We start from the raw sequence: 23,089 nt of genomic DNA on the forward strand, positions 1-23,089 counted from the left end.
CAACATGAACAAGATAGCCGATGTATCAAACCCGTCTTTCACGAGCTGTACAAGTGACTGAAAGTCCATATGAAGAAATTGAACCTTGTAAGTGGTGTGGGTATTTTCTCCGAAAGAAGAATTGGAAGCAGCATAAGCCCTTTTAATTGACCTTCAACCTTTTTATCCACCTGGTCAGATGGTATAGAAACCACTGTGCCCTGGGAGGACCGCACACCTATAAGGCTATCCACCTTAACAGTAGGTGGGAACTCTTCAGTAAAACCCTCCAGAGGTTAGTGCTTGGACAAGATTCTGGGAAAAGCAGTCTTGTCAATGTCATTCATTTAATGGTATAGTACCCTGCGTACTCCATTATGCAAAGGGAGAGATTCAGACAGGACATTGATATTGGGTGAAAAAAATCCTCGTAATCACCCTCTGCAGGTAATCCCAAATGTTCCCTTACATGGTGATAAAGTAGCTCATCTCCATGAACCAAACAAACTTGGAATGTTAGGTGGTGGAGGAAAGGCTCCTTCTTTTACCCTAAGCATCCACTGCTCATTAATCATCTGCTGGAGGTCGGAAAGTGAAGTATCCTTAGTTCCCGGTAGCTCATCAGTAGTGGTAATTCAGAAAGAGGAATCATGCTGGATCAGGACACCAGATTGCCTTGGGTTCTAAGACAACAAAATAACGCTTCCCTAAATCTCGCGAGAACCTCCATATTGGAATCAGACTGTGATCCAATACCAGTGCTTCTAAAGGCTACCATAGGGGAAAATAAAGAAACACTTTGCATCCTTAAATGCATGCCAGGCAAAAACAACAATAGATAAACAGAGTGCTGCATGCCTCTCCCTAATACACACTGTTTAAATCTACGCCTGCTCTGCAGTGTGGAGCGATCAATGTAAATAAATAGACTGCTATAGTAAGTCTCTGCAGGATGAGAAAATGAGTTGAAAAATATTCAAATAAAGACACAATATCTCCTCACTGAAGATTTTCTAGGTAACAGCTCTGTCTCGCAGAAAGAAAAGAACAAGAGGTGGTCGTTCCTAGTTCCTCCTTATTAGCATTCTGGGATATAGCGGCAGTCTTGGGGGAACCTTTAGATTTTGCTTGGTAATACGATTCTGACGAGAAGAGGAGCTGCTCACTTTTTAAGGACTGGGACAGGAAAACGAATACGGAGATGATGCTGTCTGTGGCAAGTATCTGGTCCAAATTGGCATTCTGTGCCCATGAATAAGTGTTTTGGTTGATAACCGGGCTATGTGCCCCCGAATAGAATCAGTGCAAACCCGTAATTCAGGAGAGTGTAGGCTGTAGCTGAGCAAAGTAGGGACATTACACTCTCTCTTTAAAGAAGGTCTCATAAGTGTCCCTATAAAATAATCCATCAGGATTAGTCCACAACCTAATCCAAAAGAGTAAGGGTCTGAGCTGTGCTCGATGGATAACATTACACATAAACAGTTCTGCATGAAGTAGCATAGATGGAGCGAAGAAGAAAAGGAGAACACAGATTTTAAAAATCCATTCTCGGCTGGCGCCACTATATTTAATTTGGAATGGCCCCAAAGCACAGCTCCATTTTATCTGCTGCTCACACATTTTGAGCTGTAATCGTGCATACTTGACCATACAGCACATCTCCCGAAGCTCCAATTTATGACTGAAGGCCATTTATGATTGAAAACAAGCTAAATATTTTGCCCTTGCTATGCATCCTCACATCTTCCCTCACAACATTTTTTTATCTATAAAATTCTCGGATAATTGTCATGTTGAACGCATATCCGACCCTCGCAATGATTTAAATAGGCCCAATGCTCCACACTCACCAGACTACAATCAAGTAAGCTTCCTGTGGATATTTAAAAGTAAATATCGCAACGATGTCTGAATGATGACAACCATTAACATTTCTGGGTTAGAATGATACAAAAAAAAAGAAATATACAGTATTGTCTTGTGTCATTTTAGAATCCACTAATGACATGGTGAGCACGTCATATGTCCTAAAACATTCATGCAATGGGAAAAAAGATCTTCAACGAGAGCCAGATCGTTATAAGATAGTTTGAAATCAGCATAAATCAGCATTACGGGTGTGTTAAAGATCAGTCTGGGATAAGAGCCTCGACCAGTACAGTGATATTAGTTCTTAGGCCCCTATTTTAAATGTTAAAAAGGTTCCCCTGCAGTCAGCAAAGGGCCCACATTTAGCTACACCCTTAACTCTTAGGGTATGCCTAGGCGTGGGCACACAAAAGGTGATAGAATGAATGCTTGCAATAGGTTTAACCACTGGTAATCACTTGGTTTGGCAAAAAACCGGCTCAGCCTGGATAGCCAAGGCTTCTTGCTCAGTGTGCCACTGGAACCCAGCTATACCCAACTGAAGAGGCCAATCAGGCCAGAACTGGTCTTTGGTTGCTTGGGTTCCAGTTCATAGAGGACTTCGCAGTTCTGGCTGGACTGCTCACATTGGGGCAAGACCAAGACTGATTTGCATATGGCTGGATCTAATTAGAGTTTGCTTGGTGGGCAAAAGAACGATGGGTTACAATGCATACCATGAGCAATTGCCAGTGCCTAGACTTATTGCAGGATTCCTCCTGTGTGTTTGCCTCTACAGGGCAGTCCCATTAACTGAAAAACCAACCATGGTATCTCTGTGTAGACAGCAAATTTCAGTCAGGCTATAGACCAGTAATACTCAAAGTGCAGCTCTCCCGACCTTTCCATGCGGCCCCTTAGTAAACAGCAGCCGGTCTGCTGTTTACTTGACTCAACACGAACATTCAGAAACGATGTAGCTAAGGCGTCTTGCACCACTTAAGTTTAGAAACTACTTTATTTTGTAAAGACAACAAGCATGTAAAAATACGATAAAGTCTCTTCAAAATTCAAAAACGTGTATTTCATTAACATGCATAACCTTTTCACCTTGGTACATCCGATGATAACACTGCATCGAGAGTTTTTTTTTTTTAAATGATAGTTTTAAAACATTAATTTTGAAACACCGACCCTGACCACAATGCCAATAGTGAACTAAGAGGCAAGTCAGTTGTCATGTGCACCCTCTGGGTTGCTATTATACATGGACAACATCATAGTTTATTAAATCAAAACACGAGAGATGGAAAAGGAGGCAAAGTGGGAAAAAAAACAATTACCTAGGATCAGACAATTTGGTCAAGTGGAGATGTTGGGGGTGATCCCAGGTTTTCTGTTTTTGCATTGTGCATTCTTAGCTTCCCCTGTATCCACCGTACAAACTCTGTATCGCCCGATCGCCATCCTGCCGGCATCATGCCGGACCTCGGTCCCATCACAGATCCTACTTTGTGGCCCCTGTGAAAATGTTTGTGAGAAGCCATGCTATAGACTGTGTGCAAACTAGGTCTGAGCAGAGTTCACAGAGTTTCAGGTAAAACCTTGCCGCACTACGTGGAGTTCCGCAAGCTGCGGAGTGCGTTAGGTCATTCCGTTTGCACTGATTTTTAGCGCCGCTTTTTGTCCTGTGCTGGAAAATCAGTGTGAACAGCACTATGCGCAGCGCAATAGGGTGCGGCTTCTTTCTGCCGCTCAAGTAGATTTTCTACTCGAGGGGCAGTTTGCTCAACGTGAACAGATGGTTTCTCAACGCGAGTGGTAGCGACCATCTGTGACCTCCCACGTTCAGAAATCTCGCTGGGAGGTGGTCTAGCTCGAGATTTTCCTTGCTCGTCAATGTAACATTGGCGAGCGCGAGTGAGGAAAAAACTCCACTCCCCGAATCCAGCGGAGTGCGGAAAACTCTGCAAACTCCGGGAACGGAGCGGAGTTCACTGCCCAGGCCTAGTGCAAACCGAGTATGGTGAGAAGAGGGATCGCTCCGGTTAGATATTTGGAATTGAGCCAGGAGTTCTCTAGTTTCAGTTCTCTGCTTTAATACTGTATGGTGTTGAGCATTTTACTTTGTCACAATATTCTTCAAATGAAGATAGAGAAGGTCATGTGTGTACTCTCTGTGTTTCCTGACATACAACCCATTTACTTGAATGCTCTTTGTGTTTAATTGTTCTAATGAACAAATAGCCTTTATTAACATTGTGTAGAGGTGATATGCATGCCAACCCACCCACAAAGCCTGTTGTGTTGCTTCATAAGAGTGTTTACTTTAACCAAACCACTCACTTCTCCTTCTAATGCCCAACCCCCCCTAAAAACGATCAAACAAAAGTTTCTTACAACAATGCCATAATACTCGCATGGTCCCAGAACACGTCCCTTAAATCAGCGATCCCAGATATTGTCAGTTCAGAAGAGTGAAAGATTGTGGAGGCTGGTGTACTACTACTAAACAGTGCAGTGTCTGTTCCCAGACTGAGAATCAGTGGGGGCGTAAATAATCAGCGTCACCGGCCTGAAAAGTTACATTTAGAGTGGGTGAGGAAAGTGGACATACGAAATCCTTGGAAACCGATAGAGTGGGAGATGTGTCGCTGTGTGTTCCCACCATAATGTGGTGTTTAGTCAACAACACAACATAGAGTAGGCTAAGACCCTGCAAGAATTATATGCTGTTGTGTTTTTTCCCTTTCTTCAGAGGAGTCAGAAAATGTTGACGAGTTTGCCAGGCGGGACCGAACGCACATAGACAGCACCCTGAGCTTGAAGGATGAAAAACCATCAGATGATTATGCAGGTAATCAGCACTTTCACATGATAAAGTACATTTTTTCTTGGACTATAACTAGAATACAATCTGCGTTTGAATACACAAACAGTCTTTGTGGCTTTACATAAGCAGCACAGGCTTTGCTAAAAAAGAAAAAGTAGGCATTAGCACATGAGGCTGTGTTATGATTTTTCATTGTTCTGCTTGTCAGTTCCTCCTCTCCACCAAGTGTCCCATTACTGCCCTCTGCTGAGCCCACTGGAGTTCCATCCATTTTTTTTTTTTTTAAACCCCTACTCTAGTATGGGACACGTCAGTTTTCCTTAGGTTGCGCCGAGCCATATTAACCTCTTTCTTTAGCAACAGAAAGTGAAGTTCTCCTGCATCCAAAATGGCCCTGAGCATGTTATTATCCTTAGTGATGTGGACTAATCATCTAGAAACTTCTGTATTCTCTGTGGGTAGCGGCTTAGACTCCACTTGTAAAGCAGTGAAGTTAAATGGAAACAACCTCCCAGCAGAAAGAAAGGGTATTCAATATGAATGAGTTGATGTGCACACCCTTTTGATGTTCTGATAGCCATTGTTTTAGAATTTTATTTGTTTTGCAAAGTTCTACAACGCGGATCAGACCCGGGCCATTGGAGTGTTCACTTAACGCACTGTAAACATAAAGGATTCCACGCATCAATGGGTTACACGGATAGCGTAAATACACAATAATTCTATAGAAACTGCATATTACAATCAAAAGTCACATCTACAACAGCAATGAAAATACTCATCTCAGAATGTAAAAGTTAAAAAACAAAAGTAAATGTCGTTTATTTAAAATAGCAAATACAGATGCCTCACAAATAAAATTACAGGAAAAAAGTATTCAAAGCACAAGTAACCTCTGTTCCATGTGCATAACCAACAGTGACAACGCTCTTAGCAGTATATCAAAGGTTGGAAAATAAGAAAGCTATTCCCAAAGTCAGAACAAAGAGGTGGTGTGCTGTTGAGAAAACTGAACCTCAGTGCAGCAGAGATTGATGAAAGAAAGGTAGCGAGTGTCACTCATGGAAATGTCTTTGGAAAAGTATACATTTAAGGCCATTCTTCAAAGCAGAAAATGATGTCCAGAAAGTGGAAGAGAGAGAGTTTCAAACTTTGGTGTAAGTTCAGACCTAGGGTAAATTGGTTTTCTAAAGCATTAGATTCCAATAGTAGAGTTTTAGAGCTTCGAAGAGAATGTGTGCCTGCATGCATAGCCACTTTCTTAGCTTAATTGATTGGTTAGCCTCGGTGTAGATGTTTTCTGTTATACAGGACGTTTTGTATATACCACTTTTTGCAATTAGAAGCTGTTACCAGTTGAGACGAACAGGGCCAATTTGATCGTGATATAAACTGAGGCTTCTCCACCAACCGCTACAAAATGGGTAGAGGCTTTCATGGTTTGGATTGTCAACCCTCCATCATTGATAATGTTTTATTCTGGCTAGTAAGAAGAGTTAGCTTCCAGGACTGTTTATTAAATTTCTCCTTTTTTATATTGCTTCTTGGTAAAGGCTGATGTGTCCTCTTGAGAAAATGGCATTTTACACTTTCCCATAAGCGAATTACTTGTGATTTCAATCAGAAAGTGATTTTAACATTCTACATGTAAGGTGTGCACCTCAAAGTCCGGGCTTTCCAGTAGAATATGTATGGAAATTATAACAATCTGTATAGCTCTATGCATCTCAACAGCTACTGCACAATACATAATATTTGACTGCTAATATCCAGAAGTTTTATACTTTGCATCACTCTTCTCATTAGAGAAGAAAACAGGGTTTACCATAACTTCAACAAAAGAAAGAGCTGCACTTTCTACCCTATGTCTCTTTGAGGATTGAGGCCTGAGGGTGAGGACTCTTTTTATTGTAATGTCTGGAGGCGCTGTTACTTTATTTAGGTGTTATACATATGAATGCATATCAGGCCACATGGATGTGAATTCCTTAGCAGTGCTCTACATACTCAAGGGGGAACAGCTGAAATGTTTTCTCCTGTCAGTCCTCCTTGCCCTCAAGGGGTTTTGTTTGAGTCTTTTGTTTGGTCTTGTGCAGAAGTCCCTAGATAAGAAATCAGAGAGAATGATCTCGGTGCTGGTGCCCTCGGGGCCAGTCAGGTCAAAGAACCAGTGATGTCAATGGGCATTTAACTCTTTTGTCTCCCCAAGGTCAACACATAGCAGTCAGGCTTACACATCCCTCAGACCACTCTTAGAGTTGGCCCTATGTTTTCAACATAATGGAGGCTTCAGGAATGCTAAAGGGGAAATCATGGTGGATGGAATACATAGGATGCTTGTGGAAAATAATAGGGTAGAAGCAGGATCGTACCGCATAAATCCCTTACTAAAGGGTGGCGACTTGCTATGGGATTTGTGCCATTCGTATTATTAGAGATCCTCCAATATCTGACTACTAGGAACCAGTGGTCATACGGTAAGCATTGAGCCAAGAACTATAAGGGAACTGGAACTGGGGCTGGGCTGACAGTGTCACGGGCACTTCCTCCTGACTGTGCTGATTTCCTCTTTATTGTGGGCTAGCTGTGGAGATTTGTTTATTGCCAGATACAAAATTGTCTCAGAAAATGCCATGCTTAGAGCAGCAGACGCCTCCCAGGTGTATAATTGTTTGTGGAGACCCAAATGCAGCTTGCAGATTTGAGCCAAACTGTTCCGATGCATTATTGAGAAACATAAATAGGAACTGAAGGGACACGAGGTGATTAATGTTGGATTACTTTGAGTTTAGAAAGTCTGTAGTATCCTGTCCCCTGTTCCATTAGTCTCTATGCATTTCAGCCCTGGCCATAGTAACTACAACTAACTTTGAAGCATTCTATATGCTGGCCTCAAACATAAGTTGGTAGCGTATTAATCACCGTGAACAAAATCACAGTTGTTCACTTAGGAGAGAATACAAAATGTGATGGTGTGAACGAAGGACAATCTATAACCGCAGCAGTGGCAATGACTCCTGTCTTGCCTGTGTGATAAAATCAACCACCCATCCAGTAAACAGCATTGGACATGCATACATGGGTCTCACAGCCATTTATTTCCGGCGTGAGGGTGGAGGCTTATGCTTATGTGCTGTTTCAGAAGAAATACCCTAATACATGCGATCGCTTTCTTCGTTCGTAGTGGTGCTGCAGCGACTGAGGAAGATCTACCACTCTGCCATCAAGCCAATGGAAATCAGCTACAAATACAACGAGCTCAGGCAGCACGAGATCACAGGTATGGATTACTAACATGCATGGTATGCATGGAACCAAGCCCTGCAATACAAGATCCGACGCAGCGCCTCAGGACAGGCATGTCATGCAGACACTCACTCTCCTTCAGTAATGAGAACACTATGGTATTAAGTGTTTTGAGATAAGAACACCAGCAACACTAACACACGCTGCACCTGGGTAGTCTAGTGTTTCACGTCTTTCTTTCCTTGTGATTGTTTTTGATAGTCGTTCTGTTGCAGCAGATCGAAGCATAGCAACTGTGTCACATATACGAGAGCTCCCTTTTGCAAGTGATTATTTTACTTAAATCTAAATTCAGAAATCAACAGTGTAAAAAGAACTATTTACAGATTAAATCCACCGCCTCTATTTGTGACTTGAGTGTCCTGCCCTTCACATCTTCCTTTAATTTATTGTGCAAAATCCTGTTTAAACCTGGTTTGTTGAAGTCTCCTCCTGCTGTTCTGGCCTAGAAGTTGATCTGTTGCGAATCGTTTCTCTAAGTACTTAAGAACGAATAAAGAACCAGGCTGAGTAACATTTTTATCTGGATATACCGCAACACCACAGAGTAAGGCTCGTTTCCATCTTTGAACTGAAATAGGGCTACAGATGCATGTAATGATGCAGCCTTACATCGGAGAGAAGCAAACCTAGCCACTGCCAGTACTGCTGTAATGTTGATGGAAGTGTCTGATAGACTGCACACAGCAGTACAGTGATGGGCGGGGGTTATAGCTGGCGTCACTGCATAGTAAGGATTGGGCTGTCAAATGAAACAAGAGGGCTAGGTTGCTTCTTTGAAATGTTATGGAAACGCTGCACATTGAATCAATGGCAGTGGGCTCCAACACTACAGGAATGGAATTAGAAGAAGTACCATGATGATACAGGATGGTAGGCAGCAAAGCATACAGTGGTTTACAGTGTTGTCATTTGACTGAATCAGTATGAGAATCAAAAGTGACATCACATGTCGTGGGACTTACTCGTGACATCACTGGAAGTGACATCACTCATCCTGAGGTACCTCTGTTAGGGACTTGTATCCTTATTTTTAAGTCTTTATTGAGAATTTGAGGCTTCAGCTTGTGTTGTAACCATGGTTGAAGACAGGCACAAATGATCAACTACTAAATCCAGCAAAGCTTAAATGTGGACGTACCTTTTTGTTTATGTAAACCACTTGTATTGGTTTTCGGAAAACAAAAGGGATTAATGATACAGTGGGGAGTTAACACATCAAAGCTCATATCGAGGCACGACATAGGTTGGTCAAAATATACACTATTTAGTGTAGTACTGGTGAGTGGTTAGAGGGCATAATGAATGCATGGACCAAGTACTAATTGATTTCATTTGATTAGTGTCCTGCTGTCCCTCCTCTGCTCGTGCTGTGATTCTGGGTACTTTTTTCCCTTCATTTTTCTGTCCATCATTTCCACTTTCATGCTACACTTTTGTTTTGCTTTTAACTTCTGTCCTACAGGTTTGTTTGTTGTTGCCTTAATTTGTTTTGAAATTTGGAACTTCCTTTTACAGCACTTGACTTTTACAGCACCTGGTACAGACTATTAAAGCAGTTTGGGACTTTGTTTTACAGTTCGGCGCTTCCTTTTATAGCACCAAACAAATGTCATGTAATAGTGTCTTTTTTAAGTGACTCAATTTTGAGCAGCACTGCAGTTAATCTGTTTCTCCTTACAACTTGTGTCCTCACTGTTATGTGTATCCCACCTCTTCTCTGTGCACACAAAGTATGTGTCTGTTTAAAGCACTTCAGTTTTGTGCAGCGCAACAACTACTCCATTTCTCCCTTTTTTATTATTATGTTATTCATATATTGATTTATTTTATTTTGCCTAAGTACTTTTTCCCATATGTATTCCACCCAAAATTGCTTTCAGGCACCCTACATTAATTTGCATGTAGGTGCAAGAGATGTAGGCTAACGGCTACAGCAATACCCCATTCCACTCCAATCTGCCCCACTCCACTCAACTCCAATCTACTCCACTCCAGTGTACCCTAATCTAACCCACTCCACTCTACCACAATCAACTCCAATCTACCCTACTTCACGCCAGGATACTCTACTCTGATATAATCCAATCTACCCCAATTTATCCCACTACACTCAATTCTACCCAGTCAACTACAATCTACCCCACTCCAATCTACCCCAATTCACTCCAATCTACCACACTCCACTCCAGTCTCACCCAGTCTACCTCACTCCACCACATTCTACCCTACTCCACTCCAAATTACCCAAATCTACCCCCACTCCACTCGATTCTACCCCAATCTACTCCACCCCAACCTACTCCAGCCCACTCATCATTATTCTTTATTCAGTCATTCAGTGACTATAAAAGATTCACAATACAGTAAAATCCCATAAAATACATATGAAGAATATTCAAAATCCAGTGTCATATAAAATTATCAAAATAAGAAAAAAAATAGTAACATGTCCCACAAAAGTATCAATTCATAAGACAGTTGCAGCAATTCATAAGACAGTTGCAGGGCGCAGACGTATTGATTCCTGTATATAGGTTGCAATTGTAAAGCGTATCTTTACAGTCAGTAATGGTTGTAAAAACTCCATAGCAGCCCAGCATTGTCTATAGTTTGCCTTGTTCAAGAAAGGTGAAATAAGCACTCTCCTTATCAAGGAATACAATTTACAAAAAAGCATAAAGTGCACTGTGCAGACTGTCCATCACATGAGCAAACTGGCACGTTAGCAGCAAACATACCTAGCCTAGGATATGCAACTAGGAAATGAACAGTATTTAGGCATAGTCTGATAAGAAGGAGCCCAAGTCAAGTAAGGCTCAGTGCCACAACATGTGCGAATCTGAACATGAGCAGTATCAGTAGACATTCCAACATTTTTTAGCATACTTTCCTGTGCACATTTTACTAAAAATAATTTCACCAAGGTTCTGGAAAAGCTAGCAGAAAAGGCACAGTGGTTCAAAAACAACTCCTTTAGATCCAGCCAATTAAAGGTCTTAGATATATAGGAGAAACATGGAATGAAAAAACTCTTTTCCATTTCCAGACAGTCAGCTAGAATTGTGTGATTCAATACAGTTGCCTCCTTAGTCCAAATGTTTAACCATAGCAGGAGAGATTAAGCCTCACTAATTCACATATGTCCCTAAAACCGATTTCTATATGACATATTAAATCACTGGTGGACTTGGGCACAGGTAACAACCTTTTTTTATAAAAAAACATTCTCCACCTTCTCCAGCCCCGGATGATCTCAGAAGCCCCAAACACCGGCCCCATATGTAGTGCCTGGGCAGCACTTGGATTTATAGATCTTTAGCAGCTCTTTGATTGGCTGTCTGCATAGTCTGGCTGCAAATCTAAAATTGCTCTGTGCTCTGGCTAGAGCCCTGTCAGGTTTCAAAGTTCCCCAAGCCAGTCTGTCATTATATGCTAGTCCCAGATACAAATAACGCGGGACCTTTCTAACTTTTGCACCATTAACAAAGAAAGCCCTATTGTCCTTTTATCAAGATCCAAAAATCATTAAAAGTGTTTTAGATTGATTAGCCATAAAGTCTAAGCTGTTCATGAAGGAATAGCATTTAATCTAATAGATGCTGCAATCCAGTCGCAGCTCTCACTAGTAAAACAGTGTTGTCGGCATAGATTAAGGCAGGTATACTGCTTTTGCTGACCATGGGACATCAGCTCTAAATTTCAATAAATGTTTTTTCTAGCCCATTAACGTACAGAGAAAAAAAGTGGGACAATATGCACCCCTGGGGCATGCCACGGTTAAGTTTAAAACTACCTGTTGTTTCCGCTGCTGGGCCATACCTCATGCTTGCTGTTACCTCCAAATGAAGCTCCCTTAAAAAATATATGGTTCCACATATTTTATCAAAACTGCTGATTATCTCAAGACCGCCGCCCCCCCCCCCCCCCTTCTTGTTCACCTGCAGGCACATAGTAAAATCATGGTGCTTAGCAGCTATTAGATTAGAGAGGAACAAATCCTTGTCCACTCTCACCCAGTTCATGGTGACTCCCTTGTTTGTTGAATAAGCCAACAGTCTTGAATGGACCATCACCAGCTGCTTTTCAAAGAAGGAGTTACTTATCTAGACCATTATGAGCCTATGATCGCTCAAAAGGTGATCTAGAACCACATAGTCTCCCACACATTACCTCAAATTATAGGATTGTAGAATAAAATCAATTAAGCAGGGTCAACCATGCAAACAAATGTAGGAATAGAAACCAAGCCACTATTTGTGTCAAAAGCAAACATCAGATTGTACCCTGTTATTAGCCCCTACGGAGACAAACTGAATTTCCAGTGGCTAAAATGTGTAGTAGGCTCTCCTTCAGTGTTCAACAGGCCACATAACATTTCTGGAGACACCTGACAAGGTTTTGCTGTGAAGACCCCCATCCACACAACCACATAGGTACCCTTAAATTTGCTCAGACTTTGCTCTAGATCCTCCTGCAATTTTTTCACAAAAGCAGTATACACACATCAAAAAAATTGTTATAAACATTTATAAGTAGCATGCTTCTCTCTTACAGTAATCTGATAATGGGGCATGTCCAGATTTGTCCACATAATCTAACCCAGGAAAGTAAGGGCCGCCATTGCGGCCAGATCTCCTTTAGCCCTGCCTATGGATCCTGCAATCGCAGGAGTGAAGTAAGTCGCAAACCCATGAATAAAGTCAGGTTTTAAGAACCATGTCTCTTGAAAATAAAGAACTGTGTAAAGTTTAATTAAACCTAACCAGTCCGGATTCTACAGTTTTGCACCCAGACCTGCCACATTCGAAGATGCAATTTTTTCCCCGCCTCTATTGCTTCTGAAGCCCTTAGTAGCAGGGCTTTCCTTTTTTTTTTTTTGCAGAGTTTTATATAGCGCAAACTTGACCCGAATCCAATCAGTTATTAGAGCGCTTTACATAGCACCAGTTACGTTACATGAGGACACTCATTAATTTTTTTTTGTTAGGCACAGGGAGATTAAGTGATTTGCCCAGAATCACAGGATGTTTAGCGTCATTACCGAGACTCCAACCCAGTTCCCCAGGTCCGAGGTCGAGCGCCCTAGCCGTTAGGCCATCTCCCTCCTCTCTCCTTTCCTCAGTTGGAATTACGGGCATGTTGCAACCTACGTCTCTACCCATATGGATCTTGGGGTCGGCAGACTTATTTGTGAGTCAGTCTAGTTGATCTAAATCTGTTATTGGTAGAAACCTATTTGTAGTTGTAGCACAATTAGTGGAGCTTCATAGTGGCCAGATAGAATTGTTGACTGGTCTATAAAAATAGCCCAGCGAAAAGACATCAATAGCTGGACAGCTATACATTGGAAAATTAAGTTTGCCCAAGATGAACTTGACAGTAGCTCTGTTCCTAAAATTGAAAACAATACAATCTTTGCTGTCTGGGCTTGGGAGGTTGCCAACCCAAGAGACCCTTCGCATATGATTGATCTCACTGTGTAGTTGTCCTAGACCATCCACTTTCCTATATACACAGTGCACTACCTTGTTTAGCAGCTGGTCATAGTTTGCACGAGTGCCTGACTTTCAACAGAGGCTCATCTTTGAGAACTAGCACGAAAGTAGTGGCTGTGGGCGTAGCTGAAGAGTTTGAAGCCCCAATGGAAGTGATATTAGTGACTGATCCTCTTTCATGGATAGTATTCGAGCAAGATTATCACCAGAGACCACCTTGTGACTGACCTCTGAGTCATGGAGTTCCCAAGCTGAACGTTGTTGAATCGGCTGAATTTGTAAACAGGTCCTATAAGGAGCTGGAAAATCCCTCTGATCGATAACATGGCCCCCAAACATTTCAGTATCCGTACTTGCATCCTTAGTCAGTGGTCTGGAATGGTGGCCACTGTGATTTTTGTTCAGCATATGTGTTTCCAAAGAGTCCGGCCTACCCATCACAGTAGAGATTAGATTTGCTAGTTTATCCTCCAAGTGTTTGATTTTACTAACTATATCCAAAGTCATCACCAATAACCCTACAGTTGCCGGCACAGACCCCTCATTTGTCAAGAAGGCATCCTGAGCGACCTTTCCTTTCCTGTGCTGGTAGCGATTTATTTTGGCCAGGGGTGGCAATCAACATGAGTTTGGTGGAATAGGTGGAGCGGATACATAATGCGTGGCATGAATCACTGACAGAATATTGAGGAGCTAAATATCGACCTACAAAAATATCGGTGACAAAATATCGACTACCAGAAAATCGAATTCCTATCTACAAACAGGTAAGTACAAAAATATCGAATCCTAAATATCGTTGTAAATAATGTAGTTTGCTAAAATATCGACTTTTTAAAAATGTCTTAGAAAGTAATGTAAAATTAATGAAATAAGTATAATTAAGTAAAACATACTTAATAATACTTAGATTGCCTTAAAATTAACAATTAATAAATGTAAGATAAAAAAATAAACATGCATTTTTATTTTTTATTACATATATATTAACTTAATAATATTAAAAAAACAATCAATATTTTTAATAATTAAATGTTAAAAACTGAATTTTAAATATATATATATATATACCGCAAGCATTCCTCCGCCAACTGGAAAAACGGTTCTCCTGAGAGATGGACACGGACCCAAAAGTAAGTGCAAAAAGATCTTTATTCCTCTGTCGTCGCCATTACGCGTTTCGGCTCGCCTGAGCCTTGATCACATGACAGTGGCTAATGAGAAGAGTGCCGTATTTAAAGTGACAGTGCTAATGCATTTTATACCACGTGATGTAGATGACCTGGTAACTTAGAATAGACATAGACAACATCTTTTTGGAATACATACGTAAATTCTGTGTCCACATTAATCACGTAAATAAAATTTCTCAGTGCCATACAATTTACAGACATTTTCTGAACACGTCGTTATTGAAAGGACAGTGAATAAAATAACTCGATATTTACAACACAATAGGGACGCTGACCGCCTTTGTTCGTATAGAGATGTGAGAGTAAAATTACCCATGTAGTTCTTGATTCCCTTATGAATTAAAGAATTAAATATCGGTAAAATACCATTTGATCTATTCTGTTACTGGATCAATCCGTTTTCTCCTGTCTCAAAATTCATCTTGTTTTTTTGAAAAACTGACGTATCAATGCTGTGGCTCATTCCAATCCATTCTTAAAAACAATATGTCATAGACATCACCGTCAAAAGTGCAATGTGCAGTGTGCAAATGATGCTCGGTGCAAAATGCATATAAAAATTTGTTTAGATGTGTGAGAGCCTAGTGTATTTGTAAAACAATCCGTGATGACTTAAATTTATCATATTCTTTTTTTTAAGCTTTTTAAGCTTTTTTTTTTTTTAAATTCCCTTATTCATTTGCTTATATTTTTGTCGACCTGATTGTCTGTTGGATTTCCGAGTACACAATGATTTCTTGGTTTGAGGTCCTGCCGCTGTCATAATCATATATTTTGCGCTTTAGATGTCACCAATTATATATTTTGTAGATGTTGTATTGTTTTTATACTTTAGCAAAACGGTGTTTGACCATTTAAGACTTATCTTCTGCTCCAAATCCATGAACCCCTTATCCTCTTTTTGGTTTGATGGGTCCTGAATTTTAAATAATATATATATATATATATATATATATATATATATATATATATATATATATATATATATATATATATATATATATATATATATATATATATATATATATATATATATATATATATATATATATATAAATAAACCTATAATATAAATATAAAAATACATTATATATAATAAGTTAAAACATAACTTTTTTTTTGTAAATTATGTTTTACACTACATTAAATATAACAATACTGAAAAGATTGTGTAGCGCAAAAGATAAAATTACTATTTCCACTCCAACAAGTGCTACAGTAGGGAAGGTGTTGGATAGCAGGAGGGTAAAATGTACTATTCCAACTCCAGTGAGTGCAACAGTAGGGAAATTGTTGGATAGTGGGTGGGTAAAAATTACTATTCCCACTCCAGTGAGTGCAACAGTAGGGAAAGCGTTGGATAGCGGGAGGGTAAAAATTACTATTCCTACTCCAGTGAGTGCAACAGTAGGGAAAGCTTTGGATAGCAGGAGGGTAAAAATTACTATCCCCACTCCAGTGAGTGCAACAGTAGGGAAAGTATTGGATAGCGGGTGGGTAAAAATTACTATTCCCACTCCAGTGAGTGCAACAGTAGGAAAAGTGTTGGATAGCGGGAGGGTAAAAATTACCTTTCCCACTCCAGTAAATGCAACAGTAGGGAAAGTGTTGGATAGCGGGAGGGTAAAAATTACTATTCCCACTCCAGTGAGTGTAACAGTAGGGAAAGAGTTGGATAGCGAGAGGGTAAAAATTACTATGCCCACTCCAGTGCGTGCAACAGTAAGGAAAGTGCTGGATAGCGGGTGGGTAAAAATTACTATTCCCACTCCAGTGAGTGCAACAGTAGGGAAAGTGTTGGATAGCGGGAGGGTAAAAATTAGTATTCCCACTCCAGTGAGTGCAACAGTAAGGAAAGTGTTGGATAGCGTAGGGGAATAATTTAATATACCTACTCCTGCAATATAATTAACATTATTAAACAATTAATAATTTAAAAAAAATAATTTACCTCCTACCATTTTCCCCTATAAACAGTACCTACAATATTGTAACATATTAATAAATTAACATAATTAATTAACAAATAATTAATTAACTAATTACAATTAACAGTATAATTAATAACAATTAAATCTCAATTCACACAATTAACACTATAAAAACTTTAAAAATTGATAATATAACAAATAATGAAAATTACATTAAATATAAACTACTTCCTACCCTACTCCCCTATCAACCCTCAACCCACTGATAAAAAGGTACACAATTAACATATTTACAAATTAATTGTTAATAATGAATATCTGATTAATTACTAATTAATGAAAACATACACAATTAACATAATTACCAATTAATTATTAATTGTTATTAATCAATTAATAATTAATTAGTAATACATTAATTAACTTAACAATCTAAATTATTAAATATTAAATTATTAAGTAATAAAATAATTACTTATTTAATTCCATTAAATTACTTCCCACCCTATTCCTCTATAAACCCACAACCCGCTACAGACTTAAATTACTCAAAAAATATTTAACATATAATTAATTAATTCTAAATAATGCTAAAAATATATATTATAATTAAATTACTTCCCACCCTATTCCCCGATAAACCCACAACCCGCTACGGAATTAAATTACACAAAAATTAATTAACATAAGATTCATTCCTTTTACAAAATACAAACATACATTACAAAAATAATACAAACTTTTAACACATATATTAACACTTAAAACACACAAAAAAATCGATATTACTAACTTCGATATTGTGGAAATCGGTATTTCTTACCTGCATTTCGATATTCTGCACCATTATATTTTTGCAATTCGATATTCTGTCTATTCTATATAAAAAACTCTATATTCTGTCTAGTCGATTTTTTTTTGTTGATATTATGACTAGTTACCGCGTGGCATCTTTGATAATCAGTTGATCCGAAATATTTGCTGCGTATTGGTTTCTCCCCCTAGTGCCTGACTGCCGCATGGGAGCACTTCTTTTTGGCCAGAGGCAATGAGCAATATGAGTCCGGTGGAATAGGTGCAGCGGATACATCATGCGCAGTATCTATGATAATCCGTTCATCCCGAAAATTTGCTGTGCACAGGTTTTTCCCCCGGGTGCCTGACTGTCGCATAGGAAAATTAGAACTACAGCTGGTCTCAATCGGATCACTGAGGTTTATCCTGCTACTTTTCCCGGAAACAGACTTCATAGCGGTACGCAGCTGCTCTTCAGCAGAGCCGATCTCCTGTTCAAATATTCCCATGGCATTTGTTAGGTAAGATACTATAGTGTCTGCCCATGGATTCTCCCTTGCAGAGGTAGACTTTCTCTTCCCCATATCAGCATAATCTGCACTCTGGTCAAGCAGAAATACGAAGCAAAGAGCAAATGGTCTGTCAAAAATAACTTAATTTATGGTGATTGCAGACCTGAATTCTCAGGAGTGGCCCGGCCCAGCCTCTTTCGGGCGCTGATGGGCTCCCCCCCTTGGCATCCCGCGCAGTGGGAGTAGACCCAGAACTTTGTACTGCGAGTCTATTGCGGGCCCCGCCTCACCCAGCGGTCACAGGCAGCAAAGATGGTTCTGGGACACATAGTCCCTCTTAAAAGCACCGCCTTTGGGACCTGCGCAGCGGGGGTGGCCCTTTGTCGCTCAAGTCTATGACAGGCCTGCCACGGCTGTCACAGGCAGCAAAGATGGTTCTCGGACACGTAGTCCGTCTGCAAAGCAGCGTCCTTGGGTCCACCTCACTCCAATCTACTCCACTCCAATCTACCCCACTCCTCTCTAATCTACCCCAATCGACCCACTCCAATGTCACCTACTCCAATCTGGCCCACTCCACTCCAGTCTACTCCAATCTGCCCCACTCCACCCCAGTCTACCCCACTCCACTCTAAACTACTTTACTTCACTCCATCCAACCCCACCCCAAATTACCCCATTCCATTCTACCCCACTGCACTCCGGTCTACCACTTCCACTCCAATTTACCCGACCACACTCCACTCCAATCCACCCCACTCTACCTCACTCCAATCTACCCCATTCCAACCCACCCCAATCTACCCTATTTTATTCTATCACACTCCACCCTACCTCACTCCAATCTACCCCACTCCACTCCAATATACCCCACTGTACCCCAATTTACCCCACTTCACTCTACCTAAATGTGCCCCACTCCAATAAAATCTGCCCCGATCTACTCCACTCTACTCCACTCCAATCTACCCCACTCCACCACAATCTTCTCCAATCCACCCCACACCAACCTAGGCAGCCCCACTCAAACCCACCCAACTCTAACCCCTCAAATCTACGCCACTCCAATCTATGGCACTCCAATCTACCCCACTCCACTCATCTCCACTCCAACCTACCCTTGCACTCCAGTCACCCCACTCCATTCCAGTCTACCCAACTCCTCCAATCTACCCCACTCCCCAATCTACCCACTCCAATCTACCCCACTCCACTCCACTCAACACACCCCACTCGAATCTACCCCACTCTAACCCAATCTTTTCTACTCCACTCCATAGTACACCTGTCTATGCCACTTCATCCCCATTCTGCCCCACTCCACTCTACCACACTCCACTCTAATCTATCCCACTCCAACGCAATCTACCCCACTCCAATCGACCTCACCCCACCCCACCCTAATATATCCCATTCCATTCTACTATACTCCACTCTACTTCACTCCAGCGTACCCCACTACAGTGTACTCCAATCCAACCCAGTCCACCCCAATTTACCCCACTACAATCTACACCACTCCACTCTACCCCACTCCAGCCTACCCAGTCCACCCCAGTCCGCTCCACTCCACTCTAATCTACCCCACTTCATTCCAGTCTACCCCAATCCTCCCACTTCACGCCACTCAAGTTTACCTCACCCCACTACAATAAGCCACTCCAATCTACTATACTCCAGTCTATCCCACCCAAACATATACTCCACCCCAATCTGCCCACTCTACCCCTTGCAGTCCAGTCTGCCCCACTCCACCTCAATCTACCCACTCCATTCTACCCCACTCCACTTTATCCCAATCCACCCCACTTCACTGCACTCCAATCCACCCCAATCTACCCCAGTCTACTCCAATTTACCCCAGTCTACCTTAGGCCACTCCAATGTATCTTCGCCAATGTACTCCACGCCAGTCTACCCCACTCCACTCTACCCCACTCGACCGGTCTACCCCAGTCTACCACACTATACTCTACCTCAATCTACCTCAATCTACTCCACTCCACCACAAACTACCCCCTCACTACCCTACCCTACTCTACTCCAATCTAACCACTCTACCCCACTCCATTCTAATTTATCCCAATCTACTCCACTCCATTCTAACCCCTCCACTCCAATCAACCCCACTCCACCCCATTCTACCCCACTGTACCTCAGTCCTCCCTAATCCATCCACCCCCCACATCACACCAATTTACCCAACCCACTGTACCCCACTCCAATCTATGCCACTTCACCCCACTCAACCCCAGTCTACCGTACTCCACTTTATCCCACTCCACTCTAGCCCAAACTACCCCCCTCCACCCCAGTCTATCCCACTCTACTCCAATCCACTCTACCCCACACCAATCTACCTCATTCCATCCCACCCCAATTTACCCCATTCCTATCTACCCCACCCCAGTGTACCCAATCTACCCCACTCCACTCCAATCTACCCCACTCCACCTCACCCCAATGTGCCCCATTCAATTCTACGACAATGACATCAACACTACCAAACTCCCCAACAGCATGAACAACATCGGACTCACCCAACTCGTCCACGACCCCACACACACCACAGGCCACACGCTATACCCCATCTTCCCCTCCAGTGACCATATCAGGTGCAGCCACACTATGGAGCTCGCCTGGACTGACCACTCTATTGTCCATGTCAACATCACCAGCTCATGGACCTCTGCCACCTGTTTGCCCAACACCCCACCACAGGTGGAACAAAATCTAAAAAGGACACATGGATCAACGCCCACAAAACCATCCACTCCATCGCCTCCAAATACCTAGACCAGAACGTCTGAAACTTCAACAATTGTATCACCAACTGCTCTGACAGCATTGTCCCTATCAGCAACAACACTCACAGAAGGTCCACCAAGCAGGCTAGCTGGTGAAATGAAATGAAATGAAAGAAATTTGTTAAGCGCGTACAGCTGCCCTGAGGCGTCCAGGCGCTAGGGAATAGAATGAACCTTCTACTGAAGTTGATCACAGGAAGTAAGTTTGTTTTTAGTTAAAGAGGAAGGTTTTTAATTGTTTGCGAAAGGTTAGAAGGTTAGAGTTGGACCTTAGATGTAGGGGGAGAGAGTTCCACAGTTTGGATGCATTGTATGAGAAAGATCGACCTCCTGCTCTAGATCCTCGTATCTGCGGGACAACGGCTAGGAAGGCTTGAGAGGAGCGAAGCTCTTTCTTGGGGTGGTAGGGAGTGACCAGGGAGTGGTTGATTACAGGGCCGGATTTCCAAAAGGCTTGGTGGGTGATGCACATGGCCTTGAACTTAATTCTTTCCCTGACAGGGAGCCAGTGCAGAGTTTTTAATCCCGGCCCTATCGGGGTTCTGCGGGGGATTCCAAGAAGTGTACAGGCTGCACAGTTTTGGATCCGCTGTAGTTTGTACAGGCAGTATTCAGGATCCCCTAAATACAGGGCATTGCTAAAGTCAATACGGGACTGAATCAAGCCCTGGATGACTACCTGTTTGGCCTCGAAAGGCAGAAGTAGGAGGATTTTTTCATCATCCTGATGAGACCAAAGCATGTTGCTGATAGTTTGGTGACTTGTGTATTGAATGTTAGGGATTTGTCTAGCCATATTCCGAGACTTTTTATGTTAGCTCTAAGGTGGAGGGGGCAGATGGACCGAGGAGCATGAGCTCGGTTTTATCCCCATTGAGCTTTAAGCATGACTTCGTCATTCAGCTCTTTACCTGCTCCTGACAGGGAATCAAGCTGGTCTGTGCTTGCTGACTGTTCTTATGCGCAAGGGAGACCACTAGCTGGGTGTCGTCCGCATAAGTGACGATCTTAATGCCATGTGGACGGACAATCCCTGCCAGTGGTCTCATGTATGCGTTGAATAACGTGGGGCTTAATGAGGAGCCCTGCGGTACCCCACATTCCAGAGGCTTGCTTAAGGAGACTGAGGCTCCTTCAAAGACTCGGAAGGTGCGGTCTTTTAGAAAGGACTTGAGCCAAGCTAGGGCTTCTCCTGATATTCCTAAGCTCAGGAGGCGGCGAAGGAGGATTTTATGGTTCACCGTATCAAAGGCGGCGCTCAGGTCAAGGAGGATCATTGCCACTGATCCCCCCTGATCTAGGATCCACCTCGCTTCCTCTCTGACTGCCACCAAAGCCGTCTCCGTACCATGTTTGGGACGGAAGCCCGTCTGGGTGGTGTCAGGCAGATGGTTGCTCTCGAAAAACCTGGTTAGAGAGGTGTTAATGTGTTTTTCGAGGACTTTGCTTGCCCAGGGGAGCAATGAGATAGGGCGATAGCTGTTGAGGTTGCCAGGATCGAGGTTGGGTTTCTTCAAGAGTGCTCGGACCCTGGCATGTTTCCAGGTTGGTGGAACTGTGCTAGTCACTATCGAGGAGTTCAATAACTCCAATAGTGTGGGAAGAATCACCTGGCTAGCCGAGACCAACATATTCGGTGGTGCAGGGTCGCATGGAGAGCCAGATTTTATTTGGTGCATCAGAGACTCAAGTGTTACTGAGTCTAACTGTGGGAAGTGGGCTAAGGCGTTATGAGGCGACTCCTCTACTTCAGCTGCTGGATAATGTCCTTGGGGGAGTGGGTCCGAGTCAATGTCCGGAAAAGATGTGTAGATTTTGTTTACCTTAAGGAAGAAGAAATCAGCCAGATCGTTACATCGGGAGGGCACATTGGGGTTGGCGATTGGTGGGGGTGGAAGCGTAGTTAGGCATTTTACCGTATGGTACATTTCTTTAGGTTTACATTTGGGCGACATTATTTTGTCATTGTAATAAATCGATTGTGTCAATTATATTGCCGATTTGTTGGCTCCAATGGCCTCCCTGTAAGTGACTTTGTCCATAGCAGCGTAGCTCAGGCGCCACTTCCTTTCCAGCCTCTTACAGATGCGCTTTTTGTCTCTAAGTTCTTCTGAGTACCAGGGCGCTGTTTTCAGATGTCTTTTTGAGCTAGTAGTGCGGGGGGGGGGGGTAATATGGAGTCTAGTGAATTCGTGATCCAATTGTCGTATTCACTGTTACCTTTAGAGGGATCGCCGTTGAGCACAGGCCTAGTTTTGGTAAGAATGTTGCTCCAGTCGTCCAGACATAGTTTGGACCAATTCCTCATTCTGCGGGGGATGTGGGAGGGTGGGACGCATTTGTGCGTAGTCCAGGTGAGTGGGATCAAGAAGTGATCAGTCCAT

General features: G+C 42.2%; 1 protein-coding gene across 2 annotated transcripts in view; it reads left to right on the top strand.

Moving 5' to 3' along the window:
• The window catches only part of SRL (sarcalumenin), a 179,633-nt gene that overhangs the window by 109,869 nt on the left and 46,675 nt on the right, over positions 1–23,089 (top strand). For both annotated transcript variants that reach the window (XM_085628461.1, XM_085628462.1), the window contains exons 3-4: positions 4,589–4,687; positions 7,848–7,943. In XM_085628461.1, coding sequence (XP_085484587.1) covers positions 4,589–4,687; positions 7,848–7,943 — 195 coding nt within the window. The remainder of the gene's footprint in view (positions 1–4,588; positions 4,688–7,847; positions 7,944–23,089) is intronic.

This window comes from Triturus cristatus, chromosome 10, assembly GCF_964204655.1.
Source record: "Triturus cristatus chromosome 10, aTriCri1.1, whole genome shotgun sequence".
NCBI lineage: Eukaryota > Metazoa > Chordata > Amphibia > Caudata > Salamandridae > Triturus > Triturus cristatus.